This window comes from Apium graveolens, unplaced genomic scaffold (genome assembly GCF_009905375.1).
Source record: "Apium graveolens cultivar Ventura unplaced genomic scaffold, ASM990537v1 ctg5086, whole genome shotgun sequence".
Taxonomy (NCBI): Eukaryota; Viridiplantae; Streptophyta; class Magnoliopsida; order Apiales; family Apiaceae; genus Apium; species Apium graveolens.
Window position 1 is genome coordinate 40,232 of NW_027418808.1, and position 21,528 is coordinate 61,759.

The window sequence follows — 21,528 nt, forward strand, 5'->3', positions numbered from 1 at the left end:
AAAAACTATCAAGTCTAATACAATGCTACTTCATTACTCTATTCCAGCATCTTTGAATATCTTCATAATAGCATGGAAATGGCAATGCTTCTTTGTTCTCGAAAATCCAGTTGAATAGGCTACCACATTCCATTTGCATACACTCGACGCATGTGACTGTGTTGTCACTGTCAACAGATATTTGAATTCTTTATCCGTTGAGTACATGATCATCCGTCGAGTTTATGATCATCCGTTGATGGCTTTGTTGATCATCCATCGACTGCTATATTGATTATCTGTTAATAGCCATTTGATCATCCGTCGATGGCTTTGTTAATCATCCGTCGGTAGCTATTTGGCATTTGACTTCATTTCATTTATGCAGAATTACAAGATATCATATATGTACAATTAATCAAAGGTGTATGCAGAAATGTGCTACAAACTTATTGTTACATAAGCTACTCACTCGACGGATAATAAGTCATCATCCGTCGGGACTATAATCCTTATCCGTCAAGTGCTACATTTTCACTAAGTAAAATCTACCAAGGTGTTTTGTTCATGAAATCATCAAGTACACAACATATACACAACAGATTAGTGTCATCACCATTATATGCTAAGGTTAAGAACGAAAAGGCTATTGAATGAAGTATTTAATGAAGTTAGAATCCCATGTTTGTGTCATATATTATTTAAATCTCTTTAATATCTTAGTTAATGATCTTTAGTATAAACTCTCAATAGTTAATCTTAGTTATAATCAAAACCCAAATTGTTATTCGTCTTAGCATTGAATAATAGACATATCATTGTTTCCTAAGTGCATAAATCAGAAAGTTAACCTAAACAAGTCTGTGTGGGAACGAACTAGAAAGAATTATATCTTACTTGTGAATGCGTATACTTGCGTGAATTATTAGCGTGTGTTTTAGCCCTAACAAGGAGTCAAATCACGTTTGTAGTGGGATGTCTACCCTTGTGCTTCTCTCCGATTAGCATGTCCACTTCCTCCAACTTCGGGGTATAGGGGCATCCCGTAAGGGGGGTTAGTGATCACAATAGTTGAATACTCATACCCAACGGGTTGAGGATTCACAGGTGCATGTACCCGCTGAAATTGGAAATTCGTCCCTTGAGGATCCGGGGGATTCGTCCTTTGTTGTTGAGGCTCAGTTGTCCCTATCAGGATTCCTCCTTGAGTGGAGGCGTAGGTTGAGTGTGGAGGTATCTCCACCATCGACGAAATCGTTTGGGTCATCCCAGCTGGTGTTCCTTCGGGGGCGTTGTTTCTGCTCCGTTTGTTCATCATGGTTGTTGTTATGCTTTCCCACAGACGGCGCCAAATGTTATGGATAAAAACTAGATTGGGTTTATTATGATATTTATTACTAGGGTTCAAGAGCTCAAGTCCTTTAATGGTTGCACTTGTGTTTCATAGCTTAAATCTGCCTTCACAAGATGCATACGTATCTCTGTGAGTTTAGAGAATCAAGCCAAAAACGTAGTTCTGAATGGAGGGGTGAGACCCTTTATATAGATATTGGAGGTCCTTAAATTGGACTAGGGTTAGGAGACTTGATGAACAAGTCTCTGTTTTAGAGTAGACTTTGGAGTCCTAATAGGTAGGGAACAGATTCCTTATTAGTTTGGGTGCCTTGGAGACTACTCAATGAATAATTCTATCCTTATGGGATATACTTTATGAGCTGTTATTTCACCCTATTTATTAATTATGAAATTAATAAATAATCAATGCTTTGGATCTTACTAACTGGGCTTTGCTACTGGACTGTATCGGGTTTAATTAATTCAAAATTAATTATATTTCTAGGCTAATCTTAGGTCCATATCATCAATAAATCAAGGTGTTTGTAATGTCCTACATGGCTACATCTAATGTGTTATAGACCTGAATAATGTCAACTCAATAAATAATATATATCAAAATTGCATTATTGATTTATTGTGATTTGTCATGGACTTGACCCGATTTTTAAAAAATACTTAGTATTTGGTCCATATTACCACACGATCGGGCAGATACAAAATATACATTAATATCAAAACTTAAACTATTTATATGTGACTTTTTTTTATTAATTGTGAATTGTTAAAAAGAAAATTTTAAATTCTGATTTAGATTTCATACAGAATTAGAAGAAAGATTTTAGTAATGTTTTATCCATTTTTTAAAGAAAAATCTATTAGTAAATATAATTTGAATAATGTATTGACTTAAACGATTTTAAACAACACTCTAATTACAAAAAAATGGTAATTGTATATTATTTCATATAATTAAAATTATAGATGATTTTAAAAGTTTGTGAATGAAATAATGAATTTTTTGCAATTTTTTAGATTAGTATGAAAGTATTTTATATTATTATAGAATTATTTTCATATTTAAAATTATAATATATGAATAAAGCTTATATACACCCACACTAAATTGTATGATTTGATTCGAACTATTTTACGTTAAAAATGAAAATTAATTATATTGATCACAAAAATTATCGTATTATTTATTTTATAATAACATTAAAATATTAGAAATTTAAGTATAATATTTATAAAAATTGATCGAATTTAGAAATGTTTGGAAAAGAAAGGCAATTTATATGATTATTGAATTTGTATATGAAAAAAGGTTGAAATCATTCAAAAAAAAAATCGACAATGATTAAAGTAACGCTAAATTAATTTCTATAATGGAAAAGCAATATGTGATCTGACACCAATAATACCACACACAATGACATATGATAAAGTACATATATCATGCATAAATAGTAGATATGTCTATATTTTTAACTAAACACTGCCGTAAAGAATTTAACAATATTATACTAACACTTCAACACAAGATATTTGAGTTTGGGCTGAGACATTTTCTACATCATGCAACAAGTTTTCATCATCTTATAGTCGTATATATGGTAACTACTCAAATTATAATAATAACAATATATTTAACTCAAAGATATGTAGAATCAAAATATTTGTTATCACAAGAATCATCAAGTCTGAAAAAAAGGAAAAGAAGAATATATCTAATACATTATTAATGATTTTAAATAATCATTGAACATAAACAACCTTCAGTGCTATTTCTGGCACACTTTAATTAAATTATTAGGAACTAGATATTTAATTTTTTAACCGTTAAAATTAAATTTTCATAAAGTATATACATCGCATTTTGATATATTACTAGAAAATGGTACGTGCCTTGCATGGGCTATCATTCTAGTTTGTACTATAAATCCACCCACAAATTAATAGGTAACCATAAAAAAGCTAAAGAGTCCATAATCTCTTCGTGTAAATTAAAATATCCGTCTCATTTTGCATTATTCTTTAAAATTTTACACGTAATATTATATACTTATAGGCCTATATATAGGGCCACGTTCAAATAAAAATCCTTATTATTGTGAGATATGAGACCTAATCATAACAAATAATTTTTTATACCTATAATTACTCTCTCACCACAATTTAGTTTTTAATATTTAAATATTTTATCATCTTCTTCTTTCTAACTCTACCACTTGTCACCTCCAAATAGACCTGACAAAATGGGTCTGGATCCGAAAAACAGAACCGAAATTCATGAAACTGAGATCCGATCTGGCATCTGAATCATATAATCTGATTATTATCTGAAAATCAAATTAAACGAATCCAAAAATTACCCAAACCGAAAATTTAACCGAAAACGATTCGAAATAATAGATCCAATTATAAATTAAAACTGAACAAAACCAAATCGTATATTATTTGAATCGAATATGATCCAAAATAAGTAAAATTTATACTTAAAAGTATTTTATGTTCGTGATAATATAATTATTTAATTATAGTATTTTGGTAAAGTACATTATATTAAATTAAAAGTACTACATTAAATAATAAAAATATTTTTTAAGTCTCACAAAATGAAAAATTAAATAAGTCATGATCCGAAAATATCTGAACCGAATTTATGCCGTACCGAATTTTGTCTGATTTTTATCCAAATTTCATATGCTTTTAATCCAAATTAGACCCGAATAGAATCACATCTGATTCGATCCGAATGACCTCCAGTTATATCATAATCTGAAAGTGGAACCAATCTGAATCGATCCGATCTGAAACCAATCTGGTTATCCGATTTATCAGTTCTACCTCCAAACATCGTCAACTACCGTTTCCGGCCGCCACTACTTCCGATGACTACTAGAAAATCACCACCAGCAAACATAAAATCATCACGATCAAATAAAAAATCACCATATTTGTTAAGAAAGCACCACAATTATATTATACAATCACTCCGGTTTATTCACGACCCCACATCATCACAGAAATTACTAAAAATCTAAAATATGACTATTGCAGAATCATTAAACATGAATAAAATTACCAAAAATGAAATAAAAATCACATGGTTAACCAGGAAACATTAAAAAGGATTGGAGAAATTTGAAAGAGAAATCAAATAATATGTAATCAAAAAGAGTGAAGGTTGAATGAAATATCATCTTATATAGTGATTGAAGCGGAGAGAGGGAGAAATAAATCTAAGGAAAGATGGAGAATCAGATCGAGGGTGGGGGAGTGACGGCGGAAGAGGATTGTGGGATGCGTTACGGAGACGGGATAAGGTGGATGATGGTAATGGGGTTTGTGGAGAGAGATAGAGATGTGATGGCAGAGCAGCGACGGTCGGAGTAGCAATGGACGAGCATCAGTGGTTTGTGCGTGGGGGCGGTGGTGGGTGGTTGATGGGTTATATGGATGAAAAAGATGAAATATAAAATAAAAATAAAAATGTGTGGTTGTGTTTAGATTTAGCTAGAAAAACTTGTGGGTGAGATTAGATCTCAGTTCTCAGTTCTCACAACATTTAGGGTTCTAATTTGAACAAGTGCCTTTATATATATATATATATATGATACTTTATTTTATTATTTTTTAACTGAATTTTACATGAGGGTTTTTTTGTTTCCAGAAAAGGAAGATTTTAATTAAAAGTGAGTGAAATGGATGGACATCCCCCACCCTCCACCAACGCCCTCCACCAAAGCTTTAAAATGCGGTCGGGAACATAAGGACCCGCCCTGAACCCGTCCCTTGGGGAAATCTCACTCGATAAAATGGGAAATGGGGCATGATCAAGTATTCGCCCTACATGTATATGGGGCGAGTTTGGTATTTAGTTGATCCCCGCGGGTAAAACCTGCTCCAACCCACTATATATATGTGTGCGCGCGCGTATTTTTCATATAAAATTTATAATATTTTATTATTGGTAAATTTATAGATAATATTATATTATATAATTGTTTATTTATAATTTTTAATTATTTTGTAAATTTTTAAAGGATACTACAAATTTTCTAAACAAATATTATAAGTTAGTAATTACTTTTATAGTGCAAATTTTCAATAAATATATATATTTATATACTTTAACTAAATTATTGTTTTAATAAAAAATATTCATTAAATAATTTATTTTAAAAAAATATTCATTAAATAGGGTGAGTGAGATAGGGCGGGAACTACACATCGTTTCGTGAAATGGGGACGAAAATTGAAAATAAATTTACACACCAAACGGGGTGGGAATTGGGCAAATATTTGTTATGTGGGACAAAAATGGGACAAATATTTTTCATGCAGACATATATGAGATTTGAGATACCCGCACCAAACCCGGCCTATTTTTAACCCTACCTCCACTTACCATCAGCCGGGAAAAAGTTATATCGCACTAAGCTACACTATTCTACTATTCACGCGGGTAGCTTGAGAAAATGCCCAAAATAACACAAAAACATATAATGGTCCAAAATATGACCCTATAAATATTTGACCCTTACATAGCACAATCTTAACACCTTTAAAATTGGGCCGAGGAAATAGCACATACGCAAATATAAAATTGGAGCATCACGTGACGGGCCCATATCCAGCAATAAAATTACAAGTCAGTGTATTACATAGTAACACAAACGGAACGGTTGTTGTGTCAAACTGAAAACGTATCCGGGCAGAGCCGTGCCTGAAATTTCCAGTACCTTGTTCAAAATCTAAAAAAGTGCCCTACTAAATTTTTAATTATTTTTACATCAAATAATAAAAAAATTAAATTTTATAAAAAAATATAATAATTAAAGTACAAAAAGTGATTTTATGACATAATCAAAATTAACTAAAAAACAGTTATACATTTAAATTTTAATATGTTATGCTATATATTAGAAATTAAATATTTATATTAAAGAGATAAGTTATACATGTGATTTATGATATATTTTTTTGTAAGTAAGATATAATATTGATAAAAAATAAATAGTCAAATAAAAACTTATTTATACATAAACTTGTAATTTAGATCTGTTAAATCCATTATTTATTTATTTTTATATTAAATTTACTTGTTTCATATAATATATAGATTAAAATGGATATATTTAAGATGAATAATATACCTAAAATTTGATTTATTATTTAAATGACATAATAATGTATATATTGTCACCAATAAAAAGTAAGTGTATATAATCATATTAGTTAACTATAATTTTTTTTATTAAAACTAGTAATTTACCTCGTCGAGAGCATTGAAGGAGATTTACAATACATTTTTTATTTTTAAATAATTTATATTGGTATTTTAGAATTAATGTATCTTATTCAAGATAATAATTTAAAATTATTTAAATGTATAATATTTTTCAATTATTTTTCATTTACAAATTTTTAACATTAAAAAATTATATTTTTTAACTAAACATTGTTTTCCTATTTTAGTATACATATATATACACCTGTATATGGAAAAATGTGCCCCATCATATCTGAGGGTCTGTGCAGTGGCACCACTCGCACACCGTCAAGCACGGCTCTGTGTCCCAGTAATACATTGAAAGTACGATCGCCGAATTAATATGCGTTAAAAGAACTGAATTTTAGTGGATTAGAATAATAACATCATCATCATCGTTATCGTAATCAATAATAATGCTTATGACAATATCTGGGGAGGGTATAGCATAGACACCCTTATCCTCATTCCGAAAAATAAATAGGTTGTTTGCTTAACAATAACGCATACTTTAATTGTGTTTTGGTATAACGGGAGTAATAATACGTTACTAAAGTGCCAGTGAGAGACCAGCTTTGAACATAGTGCTGTTTTGGTATTTATATAGTAAATTGTGCCACTTTGGGCCATAACCCAACCCAATAAATAGTAACCTTACGTCTTGGTGTTGTATACCTGTTAGGAGCTTCATGCAATTCTTTACTATTCTCCCTAACAAAGAAGAGCAGTATACTAGCTGGCGTCCAAATTAACCGTCAATCTCAACAATTAAGATAGCTCAAATTAACACATCCCAATTAACGTCAATCTCACCGATTAAGATAGTCCAAATTAATACACGGTCTTTCTAATTTGTGCCCAAGGGCAGAGTCGGATCTGGGGCTAGGGACCCGATTAAGATAGTCCAAATTAATACACGATCTTTCTAATGTGTGCCCAAGGGCAGAGGCGGATCTGGGGTCTAGGAGGTCCCTGCCTCCCTGAAATTTGGATAAATTGCTAGTAGTATGTACAAATTATCTCTAAGATTTTGAATGGTTGATTAAAATAATATACTTGTAATTAAATTTAAAAATTCAACTAATTTTTTTTATTTTGTTCATGTAATTCAATGATAACATAGTGTTTTTTTAATCATTTTTGTCTTCGTATTTATAGCAAAAAAATATATATATATTCTCGTCATTTTTTCCGGACCCCCCTAATTTTTTTCTGCGTCCGCCACTGTCCAAGGGCATACATTATTCACTAACTCCAATGAGCTCTTTTAATTGGTGGAATTGATGTGAATGCATGTGGCCATTAACATTTACCAATAAGAAGAGCCTATTTCTATGGGAGTTAGTGACTATTGTGTGCCCCATCATAGAAAATCCCATTAATATATCATCCAGGCCACATTATTTTGAAACTCTTTTTTTTTATCCAATTTTGGGCCTGCACTACTCAATACTTGACAGACAGACTAGGTTAAAGATTTCTGGTTTTGTAGAAACCAGTTTCATATCTGCAGACTGCAGTGACTTTTTTGGCTGTTATATGTTAATGAAATACGACGGGACATCTTTTTCATTCACTTACCAGATATTGCAGAAAGATAATGTATTTGAGCAATGACTCAGAAGTACTGCAACTTACAAAGTGCACGAACGAGGGATCTTTTATTTATTTCGTATTTATATGTCTAAAGTACAAGAAGTACATATATAATTGAACTGCATAAATAGCCTTGAGCCCTTGATTCCCCCCTTCCGGTTCTCCAATATATATTTGAAGGTCCCTTCAGTTTATGCTGCAAAAGTAAACAAAATCGACATTATTATACACAGCTGGTTTGCATAAGATTTTATATAATGGATTTGTAGCCATCAATTTCAAAATAAACTTACGAATTGCAGTTAAAGTTAGGATCAGGGGAGAAGGAGACTGGAACGCCGCATTTCTGAGGGATAGCAGCAACATTGGAAAGCTGGATATTGGGGACTGCAGAAGAAGATTGCTTAAGGCAGTTGCACAATACTTTCCTATCTGCTGAGGTTTTAGCCAATGCATACACTCCTTTGACCGCGTTGCAACATCCATCAGATGGATTACCCACTGCACCTGTCGCGTATGAGCTACACTGTGAAATGGATGCACCCAAGTCTCCGCAGCTCAGGGCCTCCCCTCGTTCCACCATCAAATTTACCACCATCCCGAACACCACCATGAAGTAGGCAATTCTTGAAAATTTCGCCATTTCTCAAGTATAGATAGCTTTGCTATATGTCTATATTATAAGACTTTGTGAGAATGCTGAGGATGTATTTGCAGCTAGACAATGTAGGATTGTAGGTATATATAGGCTGTTTTAGGAATTTTTTATAATATTTGCTGAAGACAGCAAAGTTGCTAGAGTTTATCTGGTATTATCTTCCTATAAAACCATTTCAAACACTACTCTTTTTGTTCACATGGTCAAGACTGGAGGAGAATGGTTACCGGTTAGGCTTAGATCAGCTATCTTACTATTCTAAGGTAAATTAAGTTAATGCCAGACAGCAGAAACTTGAAAGCTGGTGTTCCGGTTTCTGGTTGAGCACTTGAGACGGTTTGATATATGACTATATGAGACCTGGAACTTCAGTCCTAATTGTATACTTTGTTCACAACAATGTCAGAACTAGAGCAGAGGATCTTGCTGTTTTTAGGAAGGGGTTTGACTGCATTTATATAAGTATTTTTACAAAATTTGTACGATAACAAAAAAAATTCAAATATATAGGTTTTGGACAATAATCATTTATTCAAATTTAATCGTAAGGAATTGATAGTAATTTATAGATTTTGTAAATTGTACCGACTGCTTGAATGTACCAAATAGAATGCATTACGTAAATCTGTTGAGGGGAAACTAATGTTCTTTGGTTAACCTGGGAAAAACTGCATACATGAATTTATATTCTCATCAGAGGGCCGACAGACAAGTCCAGATCAATACACAGTAATTTTTGGTTTCCTACTTGAAAATGAGGGGGAACATAAAAAATGTACACAATGGCACAAAGTCTGCTTCCATTTATTCTGCAATTTCTAAGAAAATTGTAATTAATTGCAATACGTTTGTCTTTTAGTATGACAAACTGCGATTAACAGATCATTTGTCAACATTATGCAATTCTCAGAGACAACATTGAGCCAAAATTCAGATTCCTGACTGTGACATTGATAAAGGACTTAATTACGAAACAGAAATTTACTAATCAGCGTGTCCTACAGATGTTATCCTTGATACTGAAAGTATATCATACAAACTATGATCAAACACTTGTCCCTTTCTGTCCGCTGATGTTTTATTAATGATTCACGATATCAGCTGAATACATTATTATCTCCTGATCAAATTTTCTGTGATTCTACTACACTCGGAAGCCTGCTTGAAAAACTTGATCATTGAGTGTAGTTGACGTTTTAGGGATATATATTCCACAGCTGTTTGATACATGATCACCAAACCTTTTTATATAGTTCTTTAATTAAATAATTTGCTAAATGAAGTCGCTCTCATAATATGGAAGCAATTACAAGTGGACAAATAATTGCACAGTAGGCTGCGTGCCATTACTGTTCTTCTATCTTCTATACAAACATGGTTAGCTTATCAATCTATGATTATGCATTTTTAATATATATGAAATGAATTGACCAAGATTAAGATATATAACTACCTACCAGAACAGCCATGTAATTCCAAAAATTAGCATGTCTAGGATAATTACACAAGTAGTAATAACTTGAATTAATTAGGACCACTAATCTAGAAAGGTTAGTGAAGAAGAATGATGAACGTACATCATTTTCAGCATCTCTTTCATATGCTTTTGCCTTAACGGTTGTGTGTACCAACACCCCCCTTTATATTTTCCATATTAATAGCTGTTAGGATCATTCGTTACTCACAAGAAAGGCAGGAGACCGATATTCCTAGGTTGATCCGTTAAAGAAAACTCCTGCTTTTCTTCATATTATAAACCATGGTGAAGAAATTCATCACTAGTCAAGGTACTTTTGATGATCATGAGTTGTTAGCGAAAAATATTTCAAAGAACAAGAAAAGTAATTTACTGAGCACTTATGAAGTACATATCCTCAAAGATCCCTCCACCTTCAAAAATCTTGTTCAAGAATTGACAGGCAATGGAAATTTCGGAAGTACGAGTAGTGGTTGTACAAGTCCATTAGTTTCGTCTCCTACTCCTTACGCCATCACATCGAAACCAGTTGATCATGAGCAAGAGCAAGAGCAGGTTCCGGTAATACAGAGCAACATGGTTTATAATATTGAAGATTATGGTTTTCAAGAAATTAGTAGCCCCGAATTATCTTTTGATTCTTCGGATCTGATTGGCGTACCTGTCATGTCGGATTCTTCACAAGAAACTATTGATTACATGCCAACAACGGTGCTCAGTAAAGAATACGATTTGCAAAGTACTTGGGACATGGTGAGTTTTCCACTACAATATGAAGAGATGGGGTCATGGTTCTCGGAGATGGATGCTTTAGTTTATAATGACTATGATTCATATGCACTTCAGCCAGTTATGCCTCCAGAGGTCTGTGTGTTCGATTATGACTTATCCGCGATCATGTGATATTGGGAGTTCGATTATCTTCCCCATGCAGGTTCATACTAGTCCATGCGATTGTATATAATATGGTTTTGTACAAATTACGGTATATAAGTGGTTATATAGATGTATTTATTTACGGATTGGCTATTGTTGTGTGATCAACTATATATCTTCATATTTTTGTGTAAATTAAGAGATGTATTACATAGTTATAGATAGGGGAAATGAGCTGCATGTCTATATAGTGCAGGTATTCGGTGGTGTGTATATATAAATCCATGTTCATGCTATGTAACATACTAACATTTATACGTTTGTATACATGTAAGACTTATGATAATAAATTCAGAACTCTTAAATAGAAAATATGAAAACTGTTAGATTATAGAGTTGTGCATTATAGATTTTATCCTCCTTTCAAGTATATATAATACAGCATCGTAACAGTAATCTTCTGATCATTTCAGAAGTTGTGTACTCTTTCTTTTAATAGTGCCTATGGTTTGCCTTCCACTTCTGAATCTGAATATCTGGTTTGGCATAATTGGAAGATGCATAGAATGGGTATGCATCCTTATGAATTTGGTACTACGCCTCGTCGTTTTACGCAACAAGTATTGTTCATATCAGGCAGTGAGTAGTGAAACTTTTTTGGAATGATAATTGTATCATCATTGCTCTAAGAATATTATTCCAAAGCGTTAGGATTATTGAAAATGACTTATTTACATTTTAATTGAAGTTTAACAAAGCTTACGTCAAACAGAAACAAGCACACCCATACAGAAACTTGAAAATGACTTACTTAGCATAGGCTGGGACTTATTTAGCATGCATTGCACGAAAACCATGCCAAACTTTGGTTAAGTGAGGCTTGCCTTGCGTTTTCTGTGAAGCCTGTAGTCTATACAAGGATTTCAGCTGCATGCTGATGAGCTTGCTGTCATAAACAGCCTGTTGGATCTCCAAATCATCAGCCCGCCACTGGTTTAACCCATGCGCATCAAGAAACCTTTGTTTTCCCTTTGACATCACATATAACTTTGCAGCAGCTGCTTGCTTGTTTATTTGACCATTCTCCTTTTCTATATGCTTCACTTGTGCTCCTGCAGGATCAGTATAATAGCAGCAAATACAGTCATTAGTGTTCACATATAAATGAGGCATCCATTTTCCCAGTTCACTGCAAGTATTTTTGCCTTCATCCCTACTGGCTTGAGTTTAGTTGCATGATGAAGCTTTGCTCTAATCCTCTTCCAGGCAAAACCAGCTCTTTTACTGATATCCTTTAAACTCATGGCGAGTGAAACAGATGGTGGATTAAACAAATGTGTCTCCACATAGATTCCCTGCTTGGCCAATGCTTTCCCTACTTGGAGGGCAAAACCAGCCCCCAAGGAATGGCCTGCAATGCATACATTGTTACTTCCATACTTATTTAGCGAGTGACTTCAGTGCTCCTAAAGTTCCATTAAATATGACAGAACCCTTTAGGCTTTCCCAAGCTACAAAACAAAGGTCATCTCCTATGTCTCGTCTGATCGTGGGGCATTTAAGAAGAGTACCTCTTAGAACTAACAAAGCGCTAGGCGCACCACTGGGTCTAACGTCGACCAACACACCTGCAGACTGATCCCATTCAAGTATTGCCCCATATATGGATCCATCTCTGTGATCTACTAAGGTTTGGGAAAGCTTGTACTAAAAAGCCATCCACCAATTAGAAGCAAGAGCAGTTTGTTCTGACTTATTTTCCTGTCTGTCAAGTTCAAGCAGGCAAGCTGCATGTATGAAGCAGGCAAGGGCTGTTCTCTTATAATTCCCATCAGTCCTAGAGAAAAAAAAGGTTAATCTTTATAGTGTCGATGACTGGATCCTCTGAAGAGAAATCATATCAAAACAATCAACCATAAAAAGCGATTTTATATTATTCAGGACATAAAGAGAAAGCACGAATATGGAACTTTAGGAGCAACGATTCTAATGTACCAAACATGGGTGCAACAGATATATCCAAAGATTCTAGTTTTAATTGCATCAAACATCCTTTCAGCTTATTGATAAACCTATTTAGAACTCTGATTTTTCCAGGAAATTAAAAGTAATACCAACTATAACATATAGTATCAAATATGAAATGATAACTCCGAGCACGGCGGCTCCTTCCGACACCTTGTCTGGACCTTTTTGCGGGAAGTGAGATGTAGCTGCTGTGGGGCATCTGCAAAATAATACCGGAGGGGTTAGAGCCCCGCGGCGCCTCCGGTACGAGAGTAAGAGCTTGTTTGGGGAAAATGAAGATAGATAGGACAAGAGGTGGCTGTGTGTATATGTCTGTGTGTAAGAGAGTGTGTATTAATGTGTCTAACCCCTAAACCCTTTCCCGTTGGGGTATTTATAGCCCAAATGTAGGTTTTAGAGGTTGGTACCTTTAGATCAGGGTCGTTCGTTGTTGGAGGCGGAGGACGCCTGACTTGGTTAGATTGCATACACGTGTCTAGGTAATTAGGACCACCTTTAGGATGCCACAAAGGTATGCTGACACGTGTCATGCTTGTCTGAGATGTTTGTTGTTGATAGCTGTCACCGTCACATGCCCACGTACCCCTCCTTGGTGGGTTGTGGGGTGGGGGTTGGCTTTTAACTGGGAGATGATCCTGGTTCTGGGTTGGATCCTGGCTGGGAGGTGATCCTGGTTGGGAGATGATCCTGGTCCTGGGTGGCCCTGATGAGCCTGGGTCTCTCCACTTGACTACTTTGGGTGAGGGGGGTCTTGGTCCACCAGTTGAGCCTGCCTCACCCTAGATCTGAGTTGGGCCATAGTCAGGTTGCTTATACCCTATCATTTGCCCCCCATTTCCTTATGCAGATTCTCTGGATGAAGGAGTAAAGAAGTGTTATGTAGCTGTTTTTGTCTTAGGAAAAAATTATGCTTCTTTCTTTCCCCCCAATCCGGGTTTGGTATTGTAGGGACTAATCCGGATTCAGGTAAGAGAAAGTGGTTGCCTTTGAAAAATTTTTGCTTCTTTCTTGCCATCCAATCCGGGTCTGGTGTTGAAGATACCAATTCAGATTCAGGTAGGAGTGAGTTGATGACTTAGAAAAAATTCTGTTTCTTTTTTCCCCCTAATCCGGGTCTGGCGTTGAAGATATCAGGCAGGAGTGAGTTGATGACCTGGAAAAAAATTGTTTCTTTCTTGCCCCCCAATCCGGGTCTGGTATTGTAGAGACCAATCGGGATACAGGTAAAATAAAGTGGTTGCCTTAGAAAAAAATCTGCTTATTTCTTACCCCCCAATCCGGATCTGGTGTTGTAGAGACCAATCCAGATTCAGGTAAAAGAAAGTTGTTGTCTTTGAAAAAATTCTGCTTCTTTCTTGCCCCCCCATTCCGGGTCTAGCATTGAAGATACCAATCCGGATTCAGGTAGAAGAAAGTAGTTTTCTTACGATAATTCTGCTTCTTTCTTGCCGCCAATCCTGGTATGGTGTTGTAAGAACCAACCTGGATGCAGATTGAAGAAAGTTGTTGCCTTAGAGAAAAAATTCTGATTCTTGAGGATACGAATTCGGATTGTCAAGGACCTGGGTAGGGGTCATTGATCCGGGTCAAAGGCTTTTGATGCTGAAAAAATGAGGAATTTATAACGTCTTTTCAGTTTCCCCCCATAATTTTGAATTATAGGGCAGTTAGTTTTCCTTGAAATCCGTTCCATAATCATTGTTTGGTTTAATGCGGCTTTATGTATAAATACATACATGTATATATATATTGTTTTTTATTTTCTTTTTTTTGTAACTGCTTTCTTTACCAATCCTGGTATGCCACGTGGCAAGGCGGTTCTCTCTCCGTCCCTCTATAAATAGTTGGGCTCTTCCTTCTTTTATTTTTTATTCTCTTAAAAAACTGAACAGTCACTTGTTTTCTTTCTTTTCTCTCTTGCTTTTCTTCGAAGGCACGTGTTCTTGGTGGATTTGTCTTGTCGCTGCGCTGCTGTGTCTCGCTGTTTGCTTCCATCATCTCCAATTGACTTGTAAGATTCTCTTATACTTCTTTTTTTTCTTGTATTTCGAGTTATGCATGCTTCATTTGGCTTCTTCATCCGCGAATTGGTAGTATAAATCAGCCTTTTTACTTTGATTTTGTGGTGGATATGATTGTTTTGTGGCTTGGTCTTTTATGTATGTTTAGATCTGTAGGTTTTTGGTTCGATTTTTGTTTGAAATTTTTGGTTTTGGGGTTGATTTTCTGTGTTTGGTTAAGGTGTTCTTGATGTTCTTGGTGAAAATATATGTAAGTATATGTACATGTTGTATATTTTGGTTTCTTGATTCTTGAAAAAGCTATTTTTGGGTCAGGGTTTCGGCTTTGATCCGGGTAGGGGGTGTATAACCTGGATCTAGGTTAGTTCACTTGGTTAAAATTGCATGTATAAGATTGAATAGGTTTACATCTAGGTTGTTCAGATCTGGGTTAGGCTCACAGACCCGGGTCTGGGTTTTTGGTGATCTTGGTTAGGTTTGAATTTGGTTTTGAATATGTGTTTAAGGAATTATGTTTGCTTACTTAGTATAGATAATCCGGATCGTTGATGTTTGGTCGGGTTGGACTTGCATTAGCGGTCCAGATTAGTAGGTTATGGCAGAACTAACATAACATGCTTGTTCCGGACCGCTTAGCAAAAGATAAAATTTGTAGGAGCCCGGACTAACTCACCTTGATTTTAATAAGTATATGGTCCGGATCAAGTAGCTTCCTAAGAGAGCTTTTAATTGATATCCGGGTTGTTCCAGTGAGGAGAGTTATCCAAATTCATCTGAGAGAACCCATATCCGGACTGAAATGGGTAAAAAGGCTTTCACATCTGCAGAAGTAATTACCAAGTTCTGGTATAAGAGGCTCCCGGAACACTCGGTTCCCTTCACTCCCGAGGGGTACTGGACATATGTAAAATATCATTTTGTCACTAAGTGTAAGGAGGTTGACAATAGCGTATACTATGGTATGATAAAAAATGAGAGGCAGGGTAATGGTCATCCCGGGGTCTACAACCAGGAGGCACTTGAGAGAGTTTTTGCCGAGTTCCCCATCAGTCGGGATCATTACCAACTGAAGGACTTTTTTACGGAGGCTTATTCGGCTGATTTGGATAAGGCCATCCGGGCCACTTTTCAGTTGACTTCTGATGTTGTGTGGAGGTGGCCGGAACCTCACGAGAGGATCTACCATCGTCCAGCTAATGGTTTTGTTCTGGTGTGGCTGGAGCACCTCAGATCCGGGTGGAGCCCTCATTGTCACATGTTTACCAAGCATCTCTGCAAGCATGTGTATAAGATCTCTCCAATGCAGATCACTCTGAATGTGATTAAATCTATGACCTGGTTCATAGCCTACTGTAACAAATCCGGGTTCCAGCCTACCCTGAAGCTGTTCCACCAGATTTCTATCTTTCTAAATCTAGCCAAAAACCTTTCTATGAGATTAGGTTCCGGGCCTCTGAGTGCGGGTATGTTTCGGGTAGGGCTAAGCATGTGATGCACCAGACTTCTCTGAAGTACTGGAATGGTGAAATGATTATGCTGAAGGGGGTTGATCTGGCATACTTGCCTTATTTCACTATGGAGGGCATCCATACCAAATTCCATCCTGCTATTCTGTAAGGGGAGGCTCTGAACCAGATGAGAGCTTTCTGCGACTCTCTCAGATTTTACTTGTAGAATTCCCTTCATAGGATTAGCTATTTTGCTTGATCCTAATCTTTCATTCCTTGCACTTCTAAAATTTTTGTCCTAGAAATAACTGTTTGTCTGATCTGGATTGTGTGTTGTATATGTTGTTCCGGATCATACCTGCTTTTTACTTGTAGAATTTTCTTTTCTAAAATTGTTGTTTTGCTTGATCTGGATTATCTGTCGCGCACGAGGATCCGGATCCTTTTCTTTCTTTTACTTGTAGAATTTTCTTCATAGAAATAGTTGTCTTGCTTGATTCGGACTGTTTGCTGTGCATGTTGATCCGGATCATGTCCTTTCATTTTACTTGTGGAATTTTCTCTGTAGAAATATTCGTTTTGTTCAGTCCGGATTACATGCCGTATATCTTGTTCCAGATCATTGTTTACTAGTATTGGACTTTGACTTGTATCTTTTCTTACCCTCTTTCAGGTCTGCTGCATTACAACCCCGCCCTCACCGAAATCATGTCTTCTTCTGGTTATGCTGCTGCTTTCAACACTATGGGCTTGCTTTCAAGGCCACTAAGGGGGCCCCGGGTCCTGAATCCGGATCTGTTGATATCGAGGGTGGAGCCGAGTTATCCGCCCCCCAGAATGTTCCAGATCCGGGTAACGAGCCTAGGGACTTCGAGCCTGTCATCCAGGAGATCCCTGATGATGATGATCCCCCTAGAAAGAAAAGGAAGAGTGTCCCGACCAAGCCTCCCCGGGGAAAGACTGTTGTTTCTAGCCGGGTTGCTTGTGAGTCGGAGGGAAGAGGCCCCAACGGGAGGCCAGTGAAGGTTGGAACCAAGACTCTAATTGATTTAGCTGAGTTTATGTCAGATATCCCTGCTAAGGAAGATTAGGATAAAGTAGAGGGTACCGGGATAGCTTTTACTTTTAAGAGGGTCACTAGGCACTGGGGACAGGTAAATTTGTAATAACCTTTGGCTTTCTACCCGGGTCGTATTATTTTACTTAGTTGTTTTTCTTTGTTTTTCTTAAGGTTAGGAGTGCCATAGCTGTTTGCTCTGATATCGTCTTCAATGAGGTCCGGGAGGCCAATAATAAGACCAAGGCTGAGAAAGATAGGGCTGATAACCTGAAGGATGAGCTGGATGAGGCCCATGAGGGGTTCAGGGCTGTGGAGTCCGGGTTGAAGGGGCAGCTTCAAGACGAGAAGGCCCGGGATGATGGTCTTTCCGAGGAGGTCGAGAAGCTGAAGGCCGACCTGGCTGCAAAGGAGAACCTGAACAAAGAACCCATCATTGCTAAATTCAAGGAAAGTGATGAGTATGATTTTGAAATTGCTCAAGCCGGGGTTCCTGAAGTTCATAGGGCCTGGCTCGTGGCAGAAAGGCATGTCAAGACAGATCCCATGGCCAACTAGGAGAGCTTTATCCAAGAGTTTTTGGCAGCTAAGGCAGCCGTTGAGCAGGGTTAGGGGGAGCCGAAACCCTACGAGGGTCCCAGTCCTAGCTTTATCAAGGAATCTCGAGGCTGATGTCAAGCTTTCCAGGCCTTTCCCATGTAATTTGTTTCTTTCTAGTATTATGTTTGTCTTTCGTACTTTGCATCTGAATGATTTGTAGTATTTGAAATTTCCCGGATTGTTGGTCAATTCGGATTAACGCTTTATATTTGATTGTTGCTTGGTTACGATTTGCTTATTAAGAAAATATTCTAAGTAGGTTATTTATGCTTTTGATCCAGGTATGAAAGCATATCCGGGTCTGTTTACTTTCTGGCTTGTTTTGTATTTGGGAAATACACGAAGTACAAAACAACTGCCCCCAGCCCGGAAGTGAGTTAATACCCGGGATGAAATGGATTTTAGATGCTTTCTCTGGATTCGAGTATTAACCCATACCCGGAATGATGTTTGGTATTTAATGCTACTTTGCAATTAGAAAATACTCCATGCACAAATACTTGCCTCTGACCCGGGTATGAATTCATATTCGGGTTGAAGCTAGCTTTAAACGGATTTTGTTCCGAGAATGATTTCCTACCGGATCTGTTTGCCTTTTTTGCTTGGTTCGTACTTAGAAATTAATCTAAGTAGAAGATGGATGCCTCCAACCCTACTATGAATTCATAGCCGCGCTGGAGTTTTCTTTAAATGAGTGCCTTTGATCCGGGTATGATTTCCTACCCGGATTTGTTTACCTTTTTTCTTGGTTTGTACCTAGAAAATATTCTAAGTACAAGACAGTTGCTTCTAACCCGGTTATGTATTTGCAGCCAGGTTGAAAGTAGCTTTTAGTGTTTGCTTTTAATCCGGGTATGATTCCATATCCGGACCGTTGTTTGGTTTTTAGTTTTGTTCTGCACTTAGAAAATATTCTAAGTACATGGTGGCTGCCTCCAACCAGTGTATGAAATTATAGCCGGTCTGGATCCGGGTATGAATCCATATCTGGGTTTTTTATGTGCTTGGAGTGATTGCTTTCAACCCTGGAATGGTTCCATTACAGGGTTGATGTTTGCTTGATTCGTAATGAATTCTTAAATAATAGCTTACTGAAATAGGAAAATTATTTTTCATTAACTTACAATGTTCTTCATACAAGAGTTTGAATCATAGATTGGTTGCATGCCATAGGCTACAAGTTTTTTGTTTGCTTTTGGTTATTTTCTCTTACTGATAGTATTTCCTGAGCCTGATTATGTACCAAGTGTTGGGTATCTCTGATTCATCCATGCTTTCTAGCTTGTAGGTCCCCAACCTTAACACCTCTTTGAACTTGTAAGGTCCCTCCCACTTAGGCATTAGCTTTCTGGTATTGGTGGGATCTGAGGCTTCTGTGTCTCGAAGTACCGGGTCTCCAACTTGAAAGTTCTTGACCCTAGACTTGCTGAAGTGTTTCTTAGTTTTCTCCTTATACTTTTCCATCCTTGCGACAGCCTTGTCTCGGACCTCATCAATTAGCTCAATATTTGTTCTTAGCCCCTCTTCATTGGCTATTTCATCGAAGCTGATTGCTGAAAGAGATATGTCCTAAGTCCAATCATGTATGAGGATTTAAGAATAACTTTTATATAATCTATTTTGATTTCATTGATATTAATAAAAGACTTGTTTTGTTTTTATTGCGGGCTCTATCTATTTAAATGTTTAAATAAGATATACCACAGTTTAGAGTAAAGCTTTTTATGGATTGTGATGAGATCATAATAACGAGACCTAAAAGATGATAACTCTAAACTTAAATAGTTCCTGGTCGTAGGATTACTAACTGGTAATTAATAATCTGCAAAGATCGGTAATACTATGTTTGCTTCATTATGAAGGATGTCTGTTCTCAGAGACATTTGTGTGGTGACACTATAGCTAGTATGTAGGTGCTTATTATAGAATAAGTTCACTGAACATGTCTCATACAGCTGAACAACTGATGGAGTTCACTCACGTGTCAGCAGTTGTTCACATAGTGATAGTTGTACAAGTATCCTTAGACTTGAGGTCATCATAGTCATCTTGTGTACACTGAACTATGCTTTGGTTTAGTTCTTAGTCTCAAGGGACAATTATAAGGGCTTTACTGGGTATAGGAATTTGTACACGAAGATAGTGTATGATCAATAAAGGATCTACCCCTTCCAGTGAAGGAAGAGAATGTTTAATGCTGATCCACTTATGCTAGTTCAAGAATCTCTGGCCAGAGTGAATGAAATTTGAAAGGAGTTTCTAATTTACATTAAATAGAACTAAGCATAGTGAATGGGAAAGCAAGTGATTAAATAAGATAGGCTTGACACAAGTTCCATGCCTCGTATTTAATCGTGACATTGCAGGATAGAAGGAATTGATTGTACGGTAACTACTCACTGAATAGGTTCTTGGTATTCTAAGTAGTGAATTCGTATTATCCGGATAGTCGCAATATGCTGAGAAGTATCCCTCACGATGTAGAATACATATGATTAATTAATTAATCATATTTAATGAATTAGAGAATTTATATAAATAATGATAAAATAGTTTTATTATTATTTATTTCTACTACCGGCTTAATATTGAACCTACAAGGTCACACCATAAAAGAGAATGATTTAATGGTGGAGGAATTAATTAATAATGGCTGATAATTATTTATTTATGAAATAAATAATTAATTGGAAAATTTAATAATTAATTAAATGAGATTTAATTGATTATAAATTAATTAAGAAAAGGTTCTTAATATTATTAATTAAGAATTTAATTTTTGGAAATTAAATCAAGTGAGAGAATTATTTCTAAAGAGTTTAGAAAAAGGATTAATAATTAAAAGGTGTTTTAATTATTAGTGAGAATAATAAAGGGTTAATAATAATAATAATATTTTATTGGAAAAATTTCAGCTAAAAATTTTGCCTAAAAATATACTATTATAGACCCTATTTTTGCCTCAACCAAAAAGATTTACAAAACCCTAATTCTCTCCATCTCCACCTCCTTCATTACATCATTTTCTTGGTGGATACCGGTGGAGTGCTTCACACTTGAGGAGCAGCTGCTAAGGATCTCCGTTCATCATTTTTGGATCGCCATTAAAAACCTCCATCTTTCCATTAACGTAAAGTTTCTTAAGGTTAACATACTGAACTACGAATTAAATATT

General features: G+C 35.9%; 1 protein-coding gene and 1 pseudogene across 1 annotated transcript; both read right to left on the reverse strand.

Annotated features, from left to right (window-relative positions):
- Positions 1-8,374: 8,374 nt before the first annotated feature.
- LOC141702432 (non-specific lipid-transfer protein 1-like) lies at positions 8,375-8,831 on the reverse strand. Its single transcript, XM_074506115.1, has 2 exons — positions 8,482-8,831; positions 8,375-8,384 (listed from the first exon to the last, which is right to left on the reverse strand). The coding sequence occupies exons 1-2, from the start codon at positions 8,829-8,831 to the stop codon at positions 8,375-8,377; spliced, it is 360 nt and encodes a 119-aa protein (XP_074362216.1).
- Positions 8,832-12,027: 3,196 nt separating this feature from the next.
- On the reverse strand, positions 12,028-15,222 carry LOC141702433 (GDSL esterase/lipase At4g10955-like; annotated as a pseudogene).
- Between the last annotated feature and the right edge of the window lie 6,306 nt (positions 15,223-21,528).